Here is a 24,863-nt window from a genome sequence, read left to right on the forward strand (position 1 = left end):
TCAGATGCGCCAGCGTCCCCAGTCGGGAGTGCTGTTTGGTGACTAAGAGTTTGAAACCAGTTACTCTGGGTTGCATGTCTGGCTCTAATCCTCGCTGCCTGAGAACTTGGCCAAGTCTCTCGGTCACTCTAATCCACATTTTCCTCATCTAAGAAAGAGGAACAAGCACTGTTGTTTCCTCCAAGTGGTGCTGAGCAGATTAAATGAGGTGATGCATTTGAAGTGCTCTGCCCAGGGCCTGGCATACAACATTGCTTAATAAAGGCAAGCAAATGTCATGGTGCTATGATTACTATTCCTTCTGCTTACGGAGATGTTCAGACACAGAGAGTGCTTTTACACACACTTTATTATTTAGAGATTTGCCATATGAATGCCCAGACCATGGCTGGGGGCTGCTGAGGACACAGGAAAATGGAAGGACCAGAGTTTATAGAACAGAATGAGTTCCCCAGCCTTTCCCATGGGCTGTCCTGGTGTGTGGTCCCTGACACCACATTAACCTTTTGGAAATTAGAGCAAATTTCACTAAGGTACAGTCTTGACACCCTTTCCCCAAGCCCAAGCCCACCGACAAGGCGGTCTTTCCTGTAAATGACTCCTCAGATGTCTGAAGCTTGAAACCCTCTTTAAAGACTTACTTACATTTAATTGTCTAAGGTAGAGGAGTTTCTAAATTGCATTGCAGACTTCCTTTCTCTTTCAAGACAGAGAGCATAGCTGAAAACTGCTGTGAGAGCAAATACAATGTGAGGCATGACAGACGTGAAAACCCGGACCTCAGCCCCCACCAACCCTCAGGCAAAGCTGTGAAAGGAATGAGTGATCACATAAGGGCGCCTACTTGCTTTCTAGTTATCTTTAAATTCATCAAATATTGGTGATCGTTATCAGTGAAACTAATTTTTTGGGTGGACTTCAACTTTTCCAGCTTAAAGTCACAGCACTTGGTCCTACTGTCATGTTGCAGAGATGGGGAAATAGAGCGCCAGGCAGAGGGAGGGAGCTGGCTGATGTCACTCAGCTACCAAGTGACAAAACTGGGCTGAAACCGAGGTCTTTTGGCTTCCAGACCTGTGCCCTTTTCATGGTGTCAAGCTGCCTCCTTTGAGCCCAGCCAAGTCAATGCTAATCTCTCTGAACTCTTTCAGTCGTGCGCGACTAGAGAAGGTCGGAGGGTATAGCAAACAAGCATTGCAAGGGGGAAGGGTGGAAGGCACTACTGCCCCAGGGAGAACTGTCTGACAGTCAGGTCTACACGTGTCTCCCAGAGTTGGTTGTAATTCCTCTTACGGTGTTTGCTATCGGGGACCTTCAGCAAGTCACTTAAACACTAAAATTTTGAGGTTCCTTTTCCTCATCTCTGAAGTGAGAGTGTTGACAGTTATTGGCAAGGGTTGTGATGAGTGTGGACGAGGATAATGCGGGAAGCCCAGGAGCTGTGCCTGACCCGTAGCAGCTCCATCGTGAGCTGCAGGAGGTGAGACCTCCCTTTCGCACTCCACTCAGTCTTGCTCAGGTCCTCACAGACTGCAGGGTCCAAAGGTGTGTTTATAGCTTAAGGATGGTGTGAGGAATTTGAAGAGTATCAGAGAGGAGGAAATAAGGAGTGAAATGAGACTTTAGAGAAGTTGAAGTTGTTTGAAAATGTTTAGGTTGGGGAAAAGCAGTCTGGGCTGGGAGTTAATGACCATTCTTGTTTTATTAGTTTTTTCTCTAATCCCCAGAATAGCAAATGATGTGGTCTCCAAGCTGGATGAGATTCTCCCTCGACCCTAAAAAATGTCCATGCCCTTCACCTCAGTCTTCCCACTCTAAGGAATTGATCTTAAGGAAAACTGTATAGATATTTACAGAGGAAGGTCATGTACTAGAGCACAAAACAGGGGGTAACATGAAAACTCATAATAAAGAAATGGTCAGATAAATTAGGGCACTTTTACATAACGCACCATTGAAAACATCTCTTGAAAATTATCACCTTGGGAAAGGCTTAAGGGGAAAAGTATTAAGGGAAAATGCTGAATATGAAACTATGCATATATCTCATTCAAATTTGTAAAAATGTTTTCATAACTGAAAGAAAGCGACCAAAACAAACTCACCATAACAGTAATGATTTCTAATTTCAAATTGTATTTTCTCTACTTTCCAAAGTATCTCTAATGAACTTGGGCTAATTAGCTAATCTCTCCGAGACTAATTATCCTGATCTGTAAAATGGGGATAAGAAGAGTGAATGCATAATAGAAGTGTTTTGGGGATGAAATCACATAAGGCGTGCATTATTTTATTATTTTATATTACAAACCATAAAAGTAAAATATAAATGATGATAATAATGATGAAGATGATGATTTTCTTTGGGAGAGTCTGGGTCAGAATAGAATCTCTTGAATGGAAGGGAAGAGAGAATTAATCTTGACTTGCACCACCCAAGCATCTTGTTCTCCCTTTATCCTTAGAAGAGTTGGCGTCAAGAGCAGGTGGATAACTGTCTTGACATCCCAAGTTTTATGTACTTGAAATCTAATAAAAATGTCTTGAAATTAATGGAAATGGCACATAACCTTGGAAATAAATCCTACGGCATTGCCCTTGTTAACCAGTCTCCCACCTGAGTCTGACGTGCGACCGCTGAGGTCTAATAACAGCTGATCTTTACTGAGCACTGACTCTGGGCTGAGCACTGACCTAGACACACTTACATTGTCCCACAATGACATTCTAGGGGATATGTATCATTACCTCCATCTGACCTACGAGGAAGCTGAGTTTCTGAGGGGCGAAGCAACTGCCCAGCGACACGCTGCGCTGGAGTGGCGGAAGTGGGATTCGGTCCCACAGCATCTGGCTCTAGTGCCTGGTTCGTGCTGACTATGACGCTGCCTCCCCAAGCAGTGTTCAGGTGATGGCCTGAACGCCATCTGTGCAATTCTGTGCAGGCCTTTTATCTTACATCAGAATGTCCTTGTTGGCTTTTTTTTTTTTGAGTATTGCCAAAAGATCAGATAGAAACAATGTGTATGTTGTACCCTTACTGTCAGACTAGAGAAAGACAAAACATGGCAGAATTTTTTTGTGTGAAATAATGGTTAGGTTATTTGCCTGATACCAAAGTCTCTTTTGGAGTGTGTACAATGATTATATTATTTTGGGGTATAGCCTTCTCCTTCAGGGGCAGGAACTGGCTGGCTATTTCCAGGGCTCTGTCTCCTCTCTGTACTGTGGATAAATGTAAACCATTTTTAGAATTTTAGCAGTAGTAGAAGAAGAATTTTGCTGTTAAATACATACACTTTCTGCTGGGAAATTTCTGGGAAAAGAAGATGCTTCATAAGCCTGGGGAATGTCTCGGTCCATGACAATGATTTCCTCATTCTGATTCTGGTAGTGTCATTGCTTATTATTCTCATTTTTGATTGCATCTTGAAGTAGATCCAGCTGCTTGAGGACAAGCAGTATGTTTGGGGCCTCGATTTGGAGGTAGAAACGAGTGGTAGAAGGCTCTGAATGTAAACCCTTTGTGCCAACCTCAATGAATCTATGCTGCAGACATTTCAATTCTTCCTCCCAGTCTTCTGTGAACCTTTTCCAGGACCCTATGTTTCCTGGCAACGCAGGGTCTGGAGGTTATCTAAGTCCTTGTAAAATATGATTCTCTTTACTGTTCTGCTATTCATAAATGTCATTTGACTTTTTATTTTTTTGCAGCCACAGTAACAAAACCAGTGCTCAGTCTTGTGGGATTTCATTTCCTTTGTCTCCACACTCTACCAACCTGCCTTTAATTATGAACCATTAATAATCATCCAGCATTTACCTGTTGTTGCTGCTGTGTTTAGTAGAATTTATGGCAGCTTTCCAAATTTACTGATTGATGTACACAGAAGAGAAGGTCTGAAGCCCAGCTTCCTAATGTCAACATCTCTCATCTCCCCCCGTTAAGAAAAATCTTATTTTATCCTTAAAACAGCCCTGTTGGTAAAAGCACTTGATATGATCCTAGGCACTTAGGATCAGTGACAGTATTTGTTGACACTTAGGGGGCTCAACAAATTTGTTGAATTTAATACATTTTTAATCCTATAATCTTTTATTCCCAAATTACTTCTTTGAGACACTAGTTTATGTATTCATATCTATTCATTTATTTATTCATTTGTTTTACGTGCTTTCATTATCATCCCTGGTCTGTCTTTGGTCTGTTCTGACATCATACACTTTCTACGGTAGACACTGCATGGAACCTCACCGTTTCTAGATAACAAAATACTTTCCACATTTTGTATTTTAGCTTTGGCATAGAGGAGTTATGAACATTAGTTATTGCAGTGTGTTACCTTGAGAAAATAATTCTGTGAGTTTTAGATCCTGCCAATGTAAAATGAGAGAATACATAAAATGAATTTCCAAAGGTGGTTGAGCTGATATGAACAAGGAGTTAAGTCCATGTCTGGCACAGACCTGGGGGCTGGAGGTTGAATTGTTCGGCAGTAGCCAATGATTTAATCAACCATGCCTATGTAATGAAGCCTCCATAAAAGGATGGGGTTTGGAGAGCTTCCAGGTTGTTGAACAGGTGGAGACTGGGCAGAGAGATGCATGGAATCTCCACATCCATGCACATACTTTGCCCTATGCATTTTTGCCACCTGGCTGTTTCTGGGTTTTCCTTTTGTAGTAAACCAGTAGTTTAGTAAGTAAAATCTTTCTCTAAGCTCTGTTGGTGATTCATGCAAGTCAACTGAGGAGGTGACTGAAACCTCCAATCTATAACCATTAGGTCAGAAACACAGGTTTGCAACTGGCATCTGGAGGTGGGAGGCAGTCTTATAGGACTGAACCGTTACCCTGTGGGATCTGACACTATCTCTAGGTAGAGTCAGAACTGAGTTGAATTGTGGGACACCCAAATGGTGTCTGGGAAGTTCTTTTAGATGTGGGGAACCCCCTCTCCCTCAGTTTAAATAGGGTACCAGGGTCATTATTAGATTTGAATACAGTTTTCTGACTCCTGGGTTTGGGAAGCTTTCTCATCTCGTGTAATCTGTGTCCTTGCAGAGCTAACCACCTTGTCCAGTGCTCAGTGCAGAGAATCCATGGGCACCAAGAACATTGTGACAGAGTTTGTGCTGTTCGGCCTCTTCCAGAGCCGGGAGATGCAGCACGTGTGCTTCCTGGTCTTCTCCCTGTTCCACGTGCTCACCGTCCTGGGGAACCTTCTGGTCATCATCACCATCAATGCCAGCAAGACCCTGAATGCTCCCATGTACTTCTTCCTCAGCCACTTGTCTTTTGCCGACATATGCTATCCATCCGCCACCACACCCAAGATGATTGCGGACACTTTCGTTGAGCGTAAGACCATCTCCTTCAGTGGCTGCATGACCCAGCTCTTCTCTGCCCACTTCTTCGGTGGCACTGAGATCTTCCTCCTCACAGCCATGGCCTATGACCGCTACGTGGCCATCTGTAGGGCCCTGCACTACACGACCATCATGGATCGTGGCCTGTTGGCGGGGGCCTCCTGGGTGGCTGGCTTCCTGCATTCCATCCTGCAGACCCTCCTCACAGTCCAGCTGCCCTTTTGTGGGCCCAATGAGATTGACAACTTCTTCTGTGATGTCCATCCCCTGCTGAAGCTGGCCTGTGCAGACACCTATGTGGTGGGGCTCATTGTGGTGGCCAACAGCGGCATGATTTCTTTGGTGTCCTTCATCGTCCTTATCATCTCCTACGTGGTCATCTTACTGAACCTGAGAAGCCGGTCATCTGAGAGCCAGCACAAGGCTCTGTCCACATGTGGCTCACATATCATCACGGTCCTTTTGGTCCTTGTGCCCCCCATGTTCATGTACATTCGTCCCTCCACCACCCTGGCTGCAGACAAACTTGTCATCCTCTTTAACATTGTCATGCCACCTTTGCTGAACCCTCTCATCTACACGCTGAGGAACAATGAGGTGAAAAATGCCATGAGGAAACTGTTTGGGGTCAAGGGGACCTCAGGGGAGAAGTGACACTCCAAGGAATCTTCCGAGCCTGGAACCTGGGAAACGTCCCATCTTGTAGCATCTAATGCAGGCTTTGCATCTCCAGTCTGATGTTTGTAATGACAACTGTCTTCTTAGCTCTTTTTGGAAGAATAATCCACATGTTTTCACAACCCTTCAGTCATTAAATATTTATTGAGTGTCTGCAGTGAGTGAGGCACCGGATACAAATAAAAGTAAGTTGTAATCTCTACCCTGAAGGGGATCACAAAAGGCTCATTCAGGAAAATTACAAGAGGTTGAGGGCGCCTCTTGAATGTTCAGGTATCTCATCCACACAGGTGATAATAGCGCTAGATAATTCATTTATTGTCGCTAACACAGTGCTTGATGAAATTCAGTCTCTTTTCTGTTATGACATTCGGGCACATTATTCATATTCCTTCATATCATGCTGTCAGTAGGCAGATGAATAAATAACTGTAGTGAGATTAAAGGATTTACCAAAGTCACCCAAGAAGTCCTGAGCAAGGTGGGGACTAGGATCCTGGTTCCCTAAGTTCTGCTTTCAGGGTTCTTACCACCTTAGAACTCCTTGACAGAAGTTGAGTTAATGGGTACCAGGCAGGATGGACCAGGAAGTTTTGAAGGACTGAGAACTGATGGCAGCCTGGGGTGATGGGAAGCAGAGTCAGGGAGAACACGTTGTCACGTCGTCCACTCCGTCTAGCAGGGTCAGTCCTCTCTCTCCTCCTTTGCTCTGTTTTGCTCTAGAAAGAGCCACTTTGTGCAGGATGGAATTAGAAGAGCAGGGTTAAATGTCCTTCTTAATTAATCAGTCATGGGTCATTTAGTCTAGTTGAGTCTTAATTTGCACATTTATAAATGGAGACAGTAACAATACCAGCTTCAGAAGGTTGTTAGAGGACCTACAGGATTTAGTAAATTCCGGTGTCAAAGAATGCTGTTCAGGGGGGCTGCTCCCTCTGTTTCTTTCTTTTTTTTAAATTGAGTTATAGTCAGTTTACAATGTTGTGTCAATTTCCAGTGTAGAACACAATTTTTCAGTTATACATGAACATACATATATTCATTGTTGCATTCGTTTTTGCTGTGAGCTACCACAAGATCTTGTATATATTTCCCTGTGCTATACAGTATAATCTTGTTTATCTATTCTACATATACATGTCAGTATCTACAAATTTTGAACCCCCAGTCTATCCCTTCCCACCCTCCTCCCCCTGACAACCACAAGTTTGTATTCTATGTCTATGAGTCTGTTTCTGTTTTGTATTTATGTTCATCTTTTTTTTAGATTCCACATATAAGCAATCTCATATTGTATTTTTCTTTCTCTTTCTGGCTTACTTCACTTAGAATGACATTCTCCAGGGACATCCATGTTGCTGCAAATGGCGTTATGCTGTCACTTTTTATGGCTGAATAGTATTCCATTGTATAAATATACCACATCTTCTTTATCCAGTCATCTGTCGACGGACATTTAGGCTGTTTTCATGTCTTGGCTATTGTAAATAGTGCTGCCTCTGTTTCTTTATAATGTCTTCTATTCCCTTTTCTCTTCTTACTCCCTACTTTTCCCCTGCCCTTTCTCCTAAAGTCCTTGTAATTACCAGATTGATTATTCACTTCTCAAATGTTTATTGATCATCTAGCCTGTGTAAGTCTGTCCTTCCTTCCTTCCTTCTTTTCCCTCCCTCCCTCCTTCCTTTTTCCTTCTTCCTTCCCTCCTTTTCTCTTTTTCTTCCTTTTCTTTCTTCCTTTCCTTCTCTTCCTTCCTTCCTTCCTTTCTTTTCTTTCCTTTTTTTCTTTTCTTTTCTTTTCTTTTCTTTTCTTTTCTTTTCTTTTCTTTTCTTTTCCTTTTCTTTTCTCTCTCTCTTTCTTTTTCTTTCCACCTGGATTTATGTTTATTCAATACAGGCAAGCACCCAGTCCTTCAGGGAAGAGGCTGAGCTGGGGGAACAAAAAAATGAAGGTGACTGAGGTGTAAGTGGACTGGGGTGGAGCCTGGGGTGAAGGTATGTGAGACATGGTCCCAATCTCATTGCCCTCCCCTGGACCCTCGCTCCCTACAGGTTCCAGGTGGGGCTAGCGAAGGTGTCCACAGGAACAGGTCTTGGACTTTCTGCCACTTCCAATCCCTCTCCCTGTCTGCCCTCTCTCTTTCCTAAGGCAGATCCAGACACTAAACCTGGCTGGGAAGGTGGGGGAAGGAAGGATGAAGGAAGCCAGGGTCCAGGTCTGAAGCTATGAGCCTGGTGTCTTTCCTAAGTAGGAGCTGGAGGTACAGCAGGAAAAAAGCAGACAAAAATCCTTGTACTCATGGAGCTTATGTGTGAGTGTGTGATAAAAGCTGACCCAGTGAATTCTTCCGACATGACAGACACCATTCTAAGTGTTTTTAGTGAGTCTATGCCTCTTGACTGTGAACTTCACAAGAATTTCTCAGTTTTGTCCTCTCTACCCTTGGTAGGGACAGAATGGTTATTGCCGGTGGGAAATGGGTGTTTCCTTTCCCTCAGGTCAGTTAGTCTCTGGTAATACCACAGCAGGTTAGGTTAAGGTTAACTAGTTTCCCCTGAGGGCCCACCTTGTTCAGAACTAGTGTTCTGAGTATTTACAAAGGGTTCCTTTTCTGCCCCCTGCTGGAAACACGAGGGAATTTTTCTCTGACATTTACTGTGGGAACCTTGTCCAGCTCCTGCAGGTAAATCTCACAATATTGTGGGGGGTTCCCTTACTGGGTGCCCCTGGAGTTTTTAACTCCAAGGCCCGTCCACACTGAGCCTCCAGCAATGCATCAGTCACAGCACAGATTCCTGCAGCCGTTCCCACCTGTGGGTCTCTAATCTGGTAAACTGCAACTCCCTGCATTTGCCTATCTTCTCCCCAGTCTTGGGGACACTGTCCTCCCTTCTCTTATGCATCCAAGAAAAGCTGTTGACTTTTCAGTCTGTTCAGCTTTTTACTTGTTAGGATAGAGTGTTGGCTCCCAAGCCCCTTATGTGCGAACTGAACTGGAAAGCCTGCTCTAAGTGTTTTGATTGCATTAACCCTTTACAGCCTCACAACAACCTCATGAAGTGGGCATAAGCATCAGAAGTGTGATCAGGGCTGGGTGAGGATGGCAGTGTTGAAAGCCTTTTTGCTCCATTGGATGCCTAACAAACACAGATTCACATTTTGGTTCTGACTATTGGAGCAGCAGCAATGAAATAGCAACTGACAGTGGAAGCCGCCCACAATGACCTCAGCTTAATCTGTGTTGAATGAATTACCTTCATTGAAAAGTTCGCGGGAGAACGTGAGAACGTATCTGGTTATTCGGGTCTGAAGAGAAATGAAAGCAGAAGCAGGATGAATTACAGTCATGTTCAAGGACCTGTAATTGCCAGTTTAGTGCTCTTTCTGCTGCTGCCTTCACACAGCATTTTACTCTAAAGTGATGACAGTGTGTATGTGTTACCTATGTGTGCACGTATGTATGCATAAGTGTTCACGTAGGTGGAGACAGATGTCTAAGGGCATGTGTGTGTACATATGGATACACCTGTGTGAGCGTGCACCTGTAGTTGCTGGAGAAGATTCACTCTGCCAGGGAAAGTTTCAAAGTTTAGACACTAAGAGCTAATGTGTAGTAGAAGTGAGTTACCTTGGCATCTGGAAATCCTACTCCCTTCTTCGAGAAAACCCAAGCATCTACATAATGAAATGCTGAGCACAGAGGTGAATGGAAGGTGGTTTTTTAGGAATCCTGTTATCCGGCTCCACTGCTGTTTATAGGACGTTGCCCAGCTCTGGGGACCATTTTACCGGGTGGGGTCACAGGCGTGCTTGGTTGGTAGAGCAGGCGGTTCTTCCTGCTCATGCTGGGGTGGGGAAGAGGAGGAAATTGGAGCTGGAGGGAGAACCATGGACTACAGGGAATAAAAGCCCACCTGTGTTTTGGTTGTGGATCAGGAACTGTGTGTATGAGAACCTGGCCCTGAGAGAAGAGGCCGCCGTGTGGTAAGTGGAATTGGCACTAGATGGCGATTCAAGAGACCAAGCTCTGACACCTTGGTGGGCAGTGATGCTGGCAAAGTCAAGACGTTCATTCTTCATACTCCAGTGCATCCAAGATCATATGAGTATGTATTGCTACAATGGATTGCTGGAATTTCTCATCTGAAAATCTGGACTTCCACAGAGGTTCTCTCGTCCATAGGTGACAAGCCCAGCCAGTGTTCCACGGGCACTCCAGCAGAGGCCCAGAGGGGTCAGAACTCACTCACAGCCTCCTGTAGGTTCCACAGCTTGTCTTGAAGCTGGTCCTGCCTATGACCCAACATACCTGTGGATGAGACGTCCCAAGTCCCTTGGCATATGGAGCTGGATCCCACATCTCCCATAGGAGCACTTCTGATCATGGATGGATGCTGAATTTTTATTGATGAATGAGGGGATGAAAATGAGGACATCTCACGCCACCATGATCCTGAAGTCACGCTCCATTTTCAGACATTTGAGGCAATTCAGTCCTTTTGTTTTGAGGCTCTTTGGCCTCTGTTGCTTAATAGTTTTTGTGTACCAGGCACAGTACCTGGCACAATGGAGCTGAGCAATAACTATTCATCAAATAGATGTTATCTATAACACAGCGTCTCCATTATATTTTATGCTAATTTGTTTATAAAGTTGACTCTTGAACAACATAGATTTCTATTTTTCTTTTGAAGTATAGTCAGTTTACAATGTTGTGTTAATTTTTGGTGCATAGCGCACACACACACACACACACATATATATGTATACTCCTTCTCATATTCTTTTTCATTTTATGTTATTGCAAGGTATTGAATTTAGTTTCCTGTGCTATACACTAGGATTTTGTTGTTTATCTATTTTATATATAGTAGTTAGTATCTGAACATAAGTTTGAACTGTGTGGGTCCACTTAAATGTGGATTTTTTTCAATAAAACATATTAAAATTTTTGGAAATTTGTGACAATTTAAAAAATTAGCAGAAAACCACATAAGATGGAAATATCTAAAAATTAAAAAAAATTGCATATGGCATGAATGCAACATATGTGGATATTATTCTACCTTATCATTTACTAACATAAAATAAACACAAATCTTTTATAAATAGTCAAAATTTGTCAAAACTTATGCACACTTAATATTATTATTACTTACATATTTGTTGCTTTTATATGATTATTTGCTAATCTTTCTAGTGTTTTTCTTCACTGTAAGGGAAAATGGTTAATTCAGGGTTGCACTTTCAAAAGCAATTACATTAAAATATTTAAAACAATCTTAAAATATCTCAGCAGAATTTTCTCTTTAATCATTATTTGACACTTTGCATCTTGTTTCAGCTCTAATCAAGGCTGAATTAATGATATTTGTGAGTAGCACTGGTGTGGAGCACATTTATCTTAAAAAGTGCCATTATGGCATTTGTCAAAAATTTTCATTAGAGAAAACATAATAAATATACAGATGTGGTCAAAGCAGATTAATAAAATCACATGAAGCCAACATCCAGCATTAATAAATACTAGTTCAGACAAATTTTATTTCGTCCTTAGCAGTGTATCTCAATAGCAGTAGTGTTGTGATTTTGGGTCAGTTAATCTTTGCTGTGGGGGGCTGTGCACTGTAGAATGTTTCACAGCATCTCTGGCCTCTACCCAGTAGATGCCAGGAGCACCTCCTGTCTACCCAGGTTGGGACAATGGACAATGTCTCCAGGTATTGCCAAATGCCTCTTGGGGGCAAAATATCACCCATGGTTGAGGACCACTCTTCTATACCCTCATCCACACCAAAGGCAGGGAGAAGTGCTATTTTGTTTTTCTGACACTTGTGGCCCATATTCCTTGGACCCATCCTCTGAATGGTGTGATTTCATGTAAAGTCACATCAATGAGTTCATGATAAGCAAAAGCTACATCTAATTGACCTCTGAAGAGCATAAGCCCATAGTCTAAGTGACTTGTGAACACTGGGTGAAATTAATTCACTTTTCCTATTGATTTTTGAGGTTATGTTACTTACAAGAAAGTTTGAGATGTTGGTATCCAGGTCCTGCTTCCCATGAGGCAGTTTACCTGATTAGGAAGGGGAAAGGCATGGCTCTCTGGGGACCAATTTTCTCCTACTTGATCATCATGCCTTCCCCCTGGTATCTCTTAAGCACAGTGAACTCAAGGCTGAGTTGCCAGAGTTCTTATTTCTCTGTGGAACTTGTAGCAGATAATCCTACTGTGTTCTTTTGTTTTAAATCAGGTGGACTGGACTCAGTGGTCTAGTCTTACTGTTCCCAAGCCTGAGGCTGCAGGGACCTCCATCTGGCAGCTCCTGAAATGTATGAGCTCTGGTTGATGCCTTGGCCTTAATGCTGTTGGATTGCACAACTGGGAAATCTGCACAAGTTGAGGGCTGTTCTCAGGGCATTATTTGCGTATCTGTGGTCAGAATAGTGATAGGAACTGTGGTGAGAACAGCCGAACCACGGAAACACTGGGGTGGGTTTTGTCTCGTGAGCATGCACTTCTTTTTCATGTGATGATTACAATTCCACTTGGAAATTAGAGGGAACAGTGCCAGGAAGCCCATGGCTTTGAGCAAAGTGCTTTCACGTTGGTCTGGTCTTTGGCTGAGGCAAGCACAGTGCTAGGTACTGGGATTCAGGGATGGAGAAGATACAGGCTTTGTCCTTGGGGACCTTTGTTCTTTCAATAGTTAGTGAACACCCACAATGTACCCAACACTGTGCTAAGAAGGCGAGGGAAGATCTGTGCCCACTGTTCCCTCATTCTGTGTTCATTCACTGAATGCTCTTTTGTAGAGGTGCTTCAGTTAGCACTGGAGATGGAGTGTTGAGCAATATATAGCCTCTGCCCTCAGCAAGTTCACAGTTTAGTGGAGCAGATGGTCATAGAACACAATTATAATTCAGCGTGTAAAGTGCTGTGATTAAAAAAATATCCTGAGAGAAGAGGGGCCACTGACTGTAAGGGTCTATGGATTGGGAAGATGGATTTCCTGTCTCTGAGGGGCTTCCGAGACAGCACAGTGGATGATCTCTTAACTTTTCTCGGGATGTGCTGGGAGGGAGCTGTATGGCATCTACCTGTGAAGTAGGCTTCATCTCCGTGGTACAGTTTGGATCTTGAGTCTCTTAAGGTTAAAGGACTTTATAGATATCACTAAGGAGACTGGGATGTAAGCCCAGGAGTTCAGAATACCAGCAGTGCTTCTTCCATGAATGACTTGGAGAAATTCCCAAGCTGATATGGGAGTTTGGGGCTGGTCTCAGACTTCTCTGTGTCTCTGTAATCATAAACTCTGTCTGATTTCCTCGTGGTGGTAGCTCATGGTAGTCCTCAATCCCCTGGGCCTGTTCCCATAGTTAACAGAAGGAAGCTTTGTGTTCTGAGTGGGTGTCATGTGACTCCTAGTCTCGGGTGCCCTGGAGTCTATCTGTAGGAGGGCTGTGTTGATACACACTGCTGTCAGTCACCTTGGAGAAAGTCCTGCATGGATGAAGATAGTCTGCAAATCAGTCAGTGCACAATCGTGGTGATACTTCGAGGTGCTGGAAGGCTGGCCTTCAGAGAAGGATGTGTCACAGGCTGAGTGGGCAGTTTGGGTGGAGAGATGGTTTGCACTTCTGTTCCCATTGGATGACACATGTTTGGAGGAGATGAAGGTACCAGTAAAAAGAATTGTGAGGGGATTAAACTGGACCTTTGGTAACGAACTAGGTCACTTAGTGACCAAGTGTAGAAGGAGATAATTAAGAGGAGAAGCATAAATAAGAAGGGGCTCTGGGTGTCAAGGAACAGCTCTTCTGGAGACTCAAGAATATATAGAGAGGTGAAAATCTTATTCTGCAAACCGATAATGAAAAAGGATTAAAAGGAAGTGGGATGAAGGAAAGCTGCAGGCAAAAGACAAAAGCATTCAAAGGCAAGAGAGAAACAGTTGTCATGGAGACAGCAACACTGTCCTTGCTGCCCTACATCATCCAAAGAGGCAATCAACCTCCTATAGGTTTCCTCTCATCTGATCTGTTTTCACTAGACCAACCTCTACATACAGAATGATTTTACTTTCCAGTTGACTAACTTTCCTGATGGTTCCCCACTGTCTGCTGAGTAAACCCCAAGGTCCACAATAGTCCTTTATGAACTGGTATTCGATTCTATCTGCAACTTTACCTTTGCTCTTCTCCCTGTTACTCCAGCCTCACTCAATGAATTTTCATAGCTTTGCACTTCCTCTTCTCCTTTTTGGAATCCTCTTCCCTTCTTCTATACAGAACTAACTCCTACTCATTTTTCAATATCCAACTCACAAGCTGCTCAGATGCAAGGAAGTATTGTGTAATGTACCCACTTAATGTTGGAATCCTTTCTTTTGTATCATTTCAGGTCACCCTACCCAAATTATTGCCTTCTAGTGGTGACTTCATGGCTGACACACGCAATGTGACAGAATTTATTTTCCTGGGACTTTCTCCCAATCGGGACGTGCAGAAAGTTTGCTTTGTGATATTTCTGCTCTTGTACACAGCAGTTGTGCTGGGCAATTTGCTCATTGTCCTCACTGTCATGACCAGCAGAAGCCTCGGCTCCCCCATGTACTTCTTCCTCAGCCACCTGTCCTTTGTGGAGATCTGCTACTGCTCTACCACAGCCCCCAAGCTCATCTCAGATTTGCTGGCTGAAAGGAAAGCCATATCTTTCTGGGGCTGCATGTTGCAAGTTTTCTTCATGCACTTATTTGGTGGTATTGAGATATTTCTGCTCACTGTGATGGCCTACGACCGCTACGCGGCCATCTGCAGGCCCCTGCACTACACCGCCATCATGAACCGGCAGGTGTGTGCCGTCCGGGCGGGAGTAGCGTGGGCGGGGGGCGTTGTGCATTCCTTGGCCCAAGTCCTTCTCATCTTCCGCTTGCCCTTCTGTGGCCCCAATGTGATTGACCACTACTTCTGTGATGTGCTTCCTCTGCTCAAACTTGCCTGTTCTGACACCTTCCTCATCGGTCTCCTGGTTGTTGCCAATGGCGGGACCCTGTCTGTGATCAGCTTCATTGTCCTTGTAGCCTCGTATGTAGTCATTTTGCTCCATCTGAGGAACCAAAGTTCTGAGGGGCGGCACAAGGCCCTCTCCACCTGTGGGTCCCATATCACTGTGGTCACCTTGTTCTTTGGGCCCTGCATCTTCATCTATCTGAGGACCTCTACCACTCTGCCTGTGGACAAGATGGTGGCTGTGTTTTATACAGTGATCACCCCACTCCTCAACCCTGTCATCTACTCCTTCAGAAATGCTGAAGTGAAGAAGGCCATGAGGAGGCTGTGGATCAGGACAGTGAAACTGGGTGAGAAATAGCGGCTGAGTCTTGGGATTGTTTCATGGGTTTAGAATAATTCTGAGTCTAAACTGAAGGGATGGGGAACAGGTCCTAGGGCTTTTTATTTCTAGAGTTATTGTAACTGGTTCCCATCTTCAACAACTTTATTGTAATCATTTGTAAAATATATTCTTTTATAGATATACTATTACTTAAATAGTCATTTTTCTGTTTGATTTTTAGATTATTTCTAAATCTTTGCTACTATATATAACACTGTGCTAAGTTCTCTTGAATAGAAATCTTTAACAATACTTCTGATTTTTAAAGACTCATTTATTACAATAAATTCACTGTGTTAAAAGGTGCAGTAACTTTTGATGCACAGGGTCAACTTGATTCTCGGGAAGGTTGTAATCCAATACTGTCATTAAACTTTTTCTCTATGAGGAATATGATTTGACATAGTCTTCTCTCCCCACATGATATTTATTCATTGGCAAAGGACAAATGTAACTTTCTAATTGGGGAACCTGGAAGATACTCCCTTAAATGATTCAAATTTATCATTGGGATTTAGACTGAGAGGCATACAATATAATTATGGTGAGATTCTTACCCAAAATACATAGCCTGAATTAAATTATGAAAAAAAATTAGGCAAACCCCAACTGAAGAACATTTGGGTAGGACAGAGATCAAGGTGGTGGAGCAGGAGGATACGGGCTCAGCTCCCTTCATGAACATATCAGAACTACAACTCCATGTATCATTACTCTTGCTGAAATTAACCTGAGTACCAGCAGAACAGCTCTTCCACAGCCAAGGCTGTAAATAAAGATGCACATGAAGTCTGGTTGGAAGGGGTTGGGACCCACACCCCTAGCAGGGGACATAGAGGAGAGGGGGATATTACAGGCTTGGGGACCCTCCCTGGGGAATGAGGGGTTTGAACTACACACTAGGCACCGCCAGCCCTGTGGTCAGACATGAGGAAGACAAGCCCTTTTAGCTGGTTTGAAATCAGTGGGATGTACCAGAGGGCTAGAAGAAGCCAAGATTCTGCTCTTAAAGAGCACTGCTGCATCCAGCACAGCTCGGGACCGTGTCTGAGGACTGGCGATGCAAGACTTAAGAAACAAAGAGACAAAGTAAAGAGCAAAGATGGGACCAGGGGAGTCAAGATCTTTTGGATCTAGAGCCTGGTCAACAGCGTATTTATTAGGAGTATACAGCTCAGAGGAAAATGAGATCAAAGACTCATCAGGATTGCCCCTCACAAATTTTCTTTAGCATATAGGTGTCATAGGTCATCTACTGTGTAAAACATTGAAACAAAGCAAGCATGTGCATTTTAAGCAAGTAAGTGTGAATATAATATTTTAAGATCATGGAAATTTAGGTGTGGCTTGTTTTCCAGCAGCTTGTTTCCCAGCAAGCACAAACACAGACTTTCTTACTCCCAGTGACAGCACAAAGGTAGAAGATTATAAGCTGCCTACAAGGACCACCCAGGCATGCCTCTCAGCCTGCACTGGGCTCCTGCTTCACAGCTCCCTTTTCCTTTGGTGCTGCTCCTCACTAAGGCAGAGCCTGCCGCTGACAATGAGGTGTACACACTTGGAAGGAATGGAGCCATCTTGGACCCAGGATTGTTTCTGATGAGGGCAGAGGCAGCCATTGCCAGTGCGTGCTTTACTGCACACGCTTGGGAGGGAGGTAGACTAGCCGCAGGGTGGAGACTGCCACTTCTAGAGCACCCGTTCCTGTGTGCCTGCTCAGAAGGGGTGGGGCTGGCTCTGGGCGGAGACCTCCATCACTGGAGAGTGTGCCCCTTTGCAGTCACGAGAAAGCAGGGCCAGCTCAGTTTTGTGGCACCAACCCCTCGGACGCCAGCCCTGGCTATAACCAAGGTATCTACACTGGGGGAAAAAGTGAACCCATCACAGAAGGGCAGCCCCAAGCCCTCATATCCCAGCCACGTTCCAAACCAGGGTGGAGACTCCATCCCACCTGGTAGAAACCCAACTCCCTCAGGGCTCCTGCTGCAGCCCCTTGAGCATGACCCCGCCCCCGATAGGCAGTGAGGGCCACCAAATATATGAGAGGCTCTTCCAGCAAGCCACTGGGAACACACAGAATACATAAGAGTGCTCTTACAAAAGAACATGCCTTTAAGACTGTGATATACGACTGTTTCATTTAATCTCAAAAGACAGAAGAGTTAAACAAAATAAGAAGACAGAGGAATATGTTTCAAATGAAAGAACAAGAAAAATCCCTGAAAAAATGCTAATGAAACAGAGATAAACATTTTACCTGATAAAGAGTTCAAAACAATTGTCATAAGAATGCTAACTGAATTTGGGAAAGGATAGGTGAACACAATATGAATGTTAATAAAGCTCTAGAAAACATAAAAAAGAACCAATCAGAGCAGAAGAATATAAAATCATTGAAATAAAAAATTCACTAGAGGGAATTAACTGCTGATTAGTTGATACAGAATAATGCATGGGCAATTTGGAAGATAGAATAATGGAAATCACTCAGAACAGCAAAAAGAAAAACAAATACAAAAAATGAGAATAGTTTATGGGACCTCTGTGACAATATCAAGCATACCAACATTCACATTATAGGGGTCCCAGAAGAAGAGAGGGAAAAAGGGGTAGAAAATGTATTTGATGAAATTATGGCTGAAAACTCAACCTGAAGAAGGAAAGAGATATCGAGGTACAGGAATCATAGAGAGTCCCAAGCAAGATGAACTCAGACACCCACATGAAGACATATCATAATTACAATGCAAATGTTAAAGATAAAGAGAGAATTCTAAAGGCAGCAAGAGAAAAGCAAAGAATCACATACAAGGGAACCCCTATTAGGCTACCAGCTGATTTTTCAGGAGGAATTTGCAGTCCAGAAGGGAGTGGCATGATATAATTAAAGCTTGGAAAGGAAAAACCCTGCAATCTAGGATACTCTACCAGCATGGCCATCATTTGGAATTAAAGGAGAGATAAACAGCTTCTCAGCAAGCAACAACTGAAGGAATTCAGCAATACTAAAGTGACCTTATAAGGAGTGTTAAAGGGTCTTATTAAAGGAAAAAGAAAAGACTACAACAAGAAAAAAAGAAATGATAGGAAGGGAAAATTCCCACTGGTTCATGAGAATATATACTAAAGCCCATGGACCAACTACTTACACAAGCTGGTACAAAAGTTGAAAGACAGAACGTATAAAATCAACTAGAACTACAATAACAATTAAGTGATAGACATGAAGATGTAAAATATGACATCAAAATGTGGTGGGGTAGCAAAAAATGTTGAGCTTTTAGAGTGTGTTTGAACTTCAATGCCTATCAATTTAAAACTGGTAGATATAGTTATAGGTCAATGTGTGTGAACTCCATGGTAGCCACAAATCAAAAACCTACAAATGATATATAAAAACTAGAGAGAAAGGAACACAAACATAACACTAAAGAAAGTCATCAAACCACAAGGAAAGAGACTAAAAGAAGAAGAAAATAACAGAGAAAATACAGTAGCTCACGTCCAGCACACCTGGATGGATTCCATAATGAGTACAAATAACATGATTGAGTTAATTATCACCAATCTTTCCCAGGATCCAGAGGTGCAGAGAATGTGCTTTGTGGTGTTTCTTCCTGTGTACTTGGCCACGGTGGTGGGCAGTGGTCTCATCTTTCTGATGGTTAATTTCAGTAAGAGCCTGCCTTCTCCTCTGTACTTCTTCCTTAGCTACCTGTCCCTGGTGGAGATCAGCTCTCCCTCTACTGTTGACCCTAAGTTAATCAATAATTACTTTCCAAGATTAAAACCATCTCCCTGGAGGGCTGTCTGGCTCACAGTTTCTTCTTCCACTCCTTTGGTGTTGCTGAGACCTTCCTGCTGACGGTAATGGCCTATGACAACTGTGTGACCATCTGCAAAGTGAACTACACAACCATCACGACCAGCCTGTGTGTCAGCTTCTGGTGGGGGGCATAATTCACTCCATGGTCCAGATCCTTGTCACTGTCCAGTTGCCCTTCTGTGGTCCCAATGTGATTGATCACTACTTCTGTGACCTTCATCCATTTTTCAAGATTGTCTGCACTGACACCTCTGTCGGCTAACAGTGGATTGTTGTCTATATTTTCCCTCCTCATCTTGGTGTCCTCCTATACTGTCATCCTGGTCAACGTGAGGAACCATTCTGCAGAGGGGAGACACAAAGCCCTCTCCACCTGTGCCTCTCACATCACAGTGGTCGTCTTGTTCTTTGCCACTTTCCTCTATATGCGACCCTCCTCCACCTTCACTGAAGACAAACTGGCGGCCTTGTTCTACACGGTGGTCACCCCCATGGTAAACCCCATCATCTACACACTCAGAAATGCAAAGATGAAGAGAGCCAGGAGGAGGCTGTGGGGCAAGAAAGTGATCTTGGGGGTGGAATAAAAATGAAAACTTGAAAAAAATCAGCACATGTATGGTGACTAAATATGCATTTTGATTTTAGTCAACTATGAGGAATAGAGCAAAAGGTCGCCGAGTCATGTTTCTCTGTTGTATTTTAGATGAGCCTTTTATTTTCCCTAATATAAATCATAACCCTTTCAAAGCCATGTATATTTTGGGGAATGCTGAAAATTGAGCTCATTATTTCTCTTCTTCATGGTCCATAGTGTAAAGGGCACAGACTTCAGGGAGGGGTCACTTGGACTGGAATCACTACTCTTTCAACTTTTACCTGTGCAGCTTTGGGTTCATTTACTTTACCCCTCAGTGGTAGCATGCTGCTGTGTATGGAAGATTTTGGTCCTGGGAGAGAAAAGTTTATGTTCTGCTCTTTCCCTCTGTATCAATGTGATCTTATGGGAGTCGCTGGAAGGCTTTTCTACTTCATTTTGTTTTCCCCACTTAATTAACCTTATTCCAATACCTAAAATTCCACAGTAGAAGCTTTGTTTCATGGAAGTAGGGCATTGCTAGAATGTAAAGGTCTCTTGGAAGTGGAACATAATAAAACTATTATGTTTAACCATTAATAATCTGAACAATGTTATAAGAGCCTTTTCTTTCTACATAATTTTTATCTGGTTGGTGAGTTACAGTTTGAGCCAAATCCAGCCTGTTGCCTGTTTTTGCATAGCCTGTGAGCTAAGAAAAGCTTTGACATTGTTAAGTGGTTGAAAATAATTGAAATAGAATAATATTTTGTGACACACAAAAGTTGCATGAGGTTCAAATTTTATTGCCCGTAAATAAGGTTCTATTGGATTATAGTCATGCCCATTATTTTATGTTTTATCTATAGCAGTTTTTGTGTTAGAGTGGCCTGGTTAAGTAGTTGTGACAGAGACTGAATGGTAACAAGAAATGTGGAAGTAATTGATGCCAGTGTTGCTCTGTGATGCCTGAACATCTGATTGTTGCCTCTTCAGTTCTGTTCGCTGTCCCCTAAGGGCTGCAAGGTGCCTACAGCAGCTCCAGGTATAACATGCTCCCATGAAAGGAGGGAGGGGCCCTCATTTTATTTTGGGAAAGATTTCCAGGGAAATCTCCAGAATGACTCTTACTTTGTTCTTATTGAGCAGAACTAGGTCACATGTCTACACCTCGATGCAGAGGAGGCTGGGATGGTCAGTAGTGGCATAAACATAAAAAACATAAACTGAGCAATTCATCTCTTCATTTTCACTTGCAATATAACCTTTTGCAAGGAGAAATTTGTATAATTGTAGCCCTAATTCTTAAAGTACCTGTACTTCTTTTATAATGGGGGGGTGTTAATTAGAACTAGGAAAGTGTGGCCATAGTCAATAGGTTTTTTCTTCTTTAAAATTGAGTTATAGTCAGTTTATGATGTTGTGAATAGTCAATAGGTGAATCTTCACCAGGTTAGGAAATAATGTCAACCTTTTATGAAAAATGCAATTTATAACTTTAGGTGAAGAAATAGTTTCACACCACAAATATTTTTAACAAATGTAGTTTCTTACAACAAACATTCATAATCTCATGTTAAATATCTATCTTCCTTAGATTTATTAAATCAAACTTTCAATGTAGAAAAGATTTTGATTGACAGACTTTCACAGAAACTCAACTTAAGGATGACATGTTACAGAATAAATATAGGTTTTACCTAAACTTTTGGAGCTTTTATGTAATTATTTGCCAATCTTCTTCCTAGTGTTTTTTTTTTTCCTCAATATAAAGCTTAATGGTTAACTCTGTGTTTGCACTCTTAAAGTAGTAACATTAAAACCTTTAAAACAATTAAAAATATCTCATCATAATTTTCATTTTAATCATCAATTAAACTTGGCATTTTGTTTCAACTCTAATTTTAATTAAGCCTGAATTAATAATCACAAATGAGTAGCACTGGTGTAGAGCACATTTCTTACAAAGTGCCATTATGGCATTTGTAAAGCCTTTCATCACAGAAAATGTAATAAATATACAGATGTGGTTAAAGCAGATTAATAAACTCACATGTAACCAGTAACCAGTTTTAATAAATAACAATTTAGATAAATTTTGTTTCATCCTTACCAGGATATCTCAATAGCAGTGTATTGTCATCTTGTCTCAGTTAATCTTTGCCATGGGGAGCTGTCTTGTGCACTGTAGGATATTTCGTAGCATCTCTGTCCACTACTGACAGGATGCCAGTAGCACCTCCTCCCCACCCAGGATGGGACAATGAAAAATGCCTCCAAGCATTGCCAAATATTCTGTCAGGAGCAAAATCACCCATGGTTGAGAACCACTGTTCTATACCTTCAACCACACCACAGGCAAGGAGAAGTGCTATTTCAGTTTTCTGACACTTGTGGCCCATATTCCTTGGATCCATCCTCTGAGTGGTGTCATTTCATGTAAAGCCACATAACTGAGTTCATGATAAGCCAGAGCTGTATCTAACTGACCACTGAACAGCACAGAGCCCCACAGCCCAGGTGCCCCGGGGACACTGGGTGAAATTAATTTACATTTCCTATTGATGTCTGAGGTTATGTTACCTACAAGGAAGTCTGAGTTGTTAGTATCCGTCCTGCTTCCCATGAGGTAGACTGCCTGATTAGGAAGGGGAAAGGCATGGCTCTCTGGGGACCAGTCTTCTCTCACTTGATCATCATGCCTCCCCCCCTGGTACCGTTTAGGCAGAGTGAACTCAGACTGAGCTGCCAGAATTGTTATTTTTCTATGGAACATGTGGGAGGTAAGTCTGCTGTGTTCTTTTGTTTTAAATCAGGTGGAGTAGATCCAGTGGCTTAGTCTTAACATTCCCAAGCCTAAGGCTACAGGAGGAGCAGATCCTCCATCTGAAACCTTATGAGAGGTAGGAGTCCTAACTGGCAACTTGGCTTTTCGGCTTTTCTGCTAGATAACTTGGAAACCTGCACAAGGAAAGGGCTGTTCTCAGGGCATTATTTGACTCTCTGTATCAGAACAGAAAAAAGAACTGTGGTGAGAATAGCAATGACAGAAACACAGGGGTGAGTTTTGTTGTTTGAGCATGAACTTTTGCACGTAATGATTACAATTCCACTTGGAAAGTAAAGGGAATAATGCCAGGAAGCCCATGGCTTTGAGCAAAGTGCTTTCACGTTGTTCTGGTCTTTGGCTGAGTCAAGCACAGTGCTAGGTGCTGGGGTTCAGGGATGGAGACGATATGGGCTTTGTCCTTGGGGACCTTTGTTCTTTCAATAGTTAGTGAACACATACCACATGCCAAATACTGTGCTAAGAAGCCTAGGGAAGATCTGTAACCACTGTTCCCTTATTCTGTGTTCATTCACTGAAAGCTCTTTTGTAGAGGTGCTTCAGTTAGCACTGGAGATGGAGTGTTGAACAAGCTATAATCTCTGCCCTCAGCAAGTTTGCAGTTTAGTGGAGCAGATGGTCATAGAACACAATTATAATTGAGTGTGTAAAGTGCTGTGATTCAAAAATGTCTTGAGAGAAGAGGGGCCACTGACTGTAAGGTGTGTGGATTGGGAAGATGGATTTCCTGTCTCTGAGGGGCTTCCAAAGCAGTGCAACAAATGGTCACTTAACTTTTCCTAGGCTGAGCTGGGAGGGAGCTGTATGGCATCTACCTGTGAGGTAGGCTTCATCTCCATGGTACAGTTTGGATCTTGAGTCTCTCAGAGGTTAAAGGACTTTGTAGATATCACTGAGATATCACTAAGGAGACTGGGATGTAAACCCAGGAGTTCAGACGACCAGCAGTGCTTCTTCCACGAATGACTTGGAGAAATTCCCATGCTGATCTGGGAGTTTGGGACTGGTCTCAGACTTCTCTGTGTCTCTGTAATCATAAACTCTGTCTGATTTCCTCATGGTGGTAGCTCATGGTAGTCCTCAATCCCCTGGGCCTGTCCCCATAGTTAACAGAAGGAAGCTTTGTGTCCTGAGTGGGTGTCATGTGACTCCTAGTCTCGGGTGCCCTGGAGTCTATCTGTAGGAGGGCTGTGTTGATACACACTGCTGTCAGTCACCTTGGAGAAAGTCCTGCATGGATGAAGATAGTCTGCAAATCAGTCAGCGCACAATCGTGGTGATACTTCGAGGTGCTGGAAGGCTGGCCTTCAGAGAAGGATGTGTCACAGGCTGAGTGGGCAGTTTGGGTGGAGAGATGGTTTGCACTTCTGTTCCCATTGGATGACACATGTTTGGAGGAGATGAAGGTACCAGTGAAAAGAAGAATTGTGAGGGAATTAAACTGGGCCTTTGGTAAGGAACTAGGTCACTTAGTGACCAAGGAAGGAGATAATTAAGAGGAGAAGCATAAATAAGAGGGGCTCTGGGTGTCAAGGAACAGCTCTTCTGAAGACTCTAAAGAGTATATAGAGAGGTGAAAATCTTATTCTGCAAACCGATAATGAAAAAGGATTAAAAGGAAGTGGGATGAAGGAAAGCTGCAGGCAAAAGACAAAAGCATTCAAAGGCAACAGAGAGACAGTTGTCATGGAGATCGCAACACCATCCTTGCTGCCCGAAATATTTCAATGTGGCAATCAATCTCATAATAGTTTTCCTGTCCTCTGATATAGTTCCACTATTCCAGCCTCTACATACAAAGTGACTTTACTTTCCAGTTGACTAGCCTTCTTGATGAGCCCCTGTTGCCTGCTGAGTAAACCCCAAGGTCCATAATAGTCCTTTATGAGGTGGTACTACGTTCTATCTTCTGCTTTATCTTCGCTCTTCTCCTCTTTACTCCAGCCTCACGTAATGAATTTTCATAGCTTTGCACTTTCTCTTCTCCTTTCCTGGAATTCTCTTCCTGTCTCCTACACAGAACTAACTCCTACTCACTTTTCAATATGCAGCTCACAAGCCTGTCAGATATCTAAGGAATTATTATGTAATTTATCCACTTAATATAGTAATCTTTTCTATCATTTCAGATCACCCTATCCAAAATATTTCCTTGTGGAGGTAACTTC

At 42.9% G+C, this 24,863-nt stretch overlaps 2 protein-coding genes and 1 pseudogene across 2 annotated transcripts; all 3 read left to right on the plus strand.

Annotated features, from left to right (window-relative positions):
* The first annotated feature begins 5,102 nt into the window (after positions 1 to 5,102).
* On the plus strand, positions 5,103 to 6,023 carry LOC102545987 (olfactory receptor 4S1). The gene has a single exon (XM_006212240.2). The coding sequence runs from the start codon at positions 5,103 to 5,105 to the stop codon at positions 6,021 to 6,023; it is 921 nt and encodes a 306-aa protein (XP_006212302.2).
* Positions 6,024 to 14,490: 8,467 nt separating this feature from the next.
* On the plus strand, positions 14,491 to 15,420 carry LOC102524709 (olfactory receptor 4X2-like). Its single transcript, XM_015246139.2, has one exon. It carries the CDS (start codon positions 14,491 to 14,493, stop codon positions 15,418 to 15,420), a length of 930 nt encoding a protein of 309 aa, XP_015101625.2.
* A 3,568-nt stretch (positions 15,421 to 18,988) lies between these two features.
* LOC102526466 (olfactory receptor 4B1-like) lies at positions 18,989 to 19,857 on the plus strand (annotated as a pseudogene).
* Positions 19,858 to 24,863: the final 5,006 nt, after the last annotated feature.

Source organism: Vicugna pacos, chromosome 10, assembly GCF_048564905.1.
Source record: "Vicugna pacos chromosome 10, VicPac4, whole genome shotgun sequence".
Classification (NCBI taxonomy): domain Eukaryota; kingdom Metazoa; phylum Chordata; class Mammalia; order Artiodactyla; family Camelidae; genus Vicugna; species Vicugna pacos.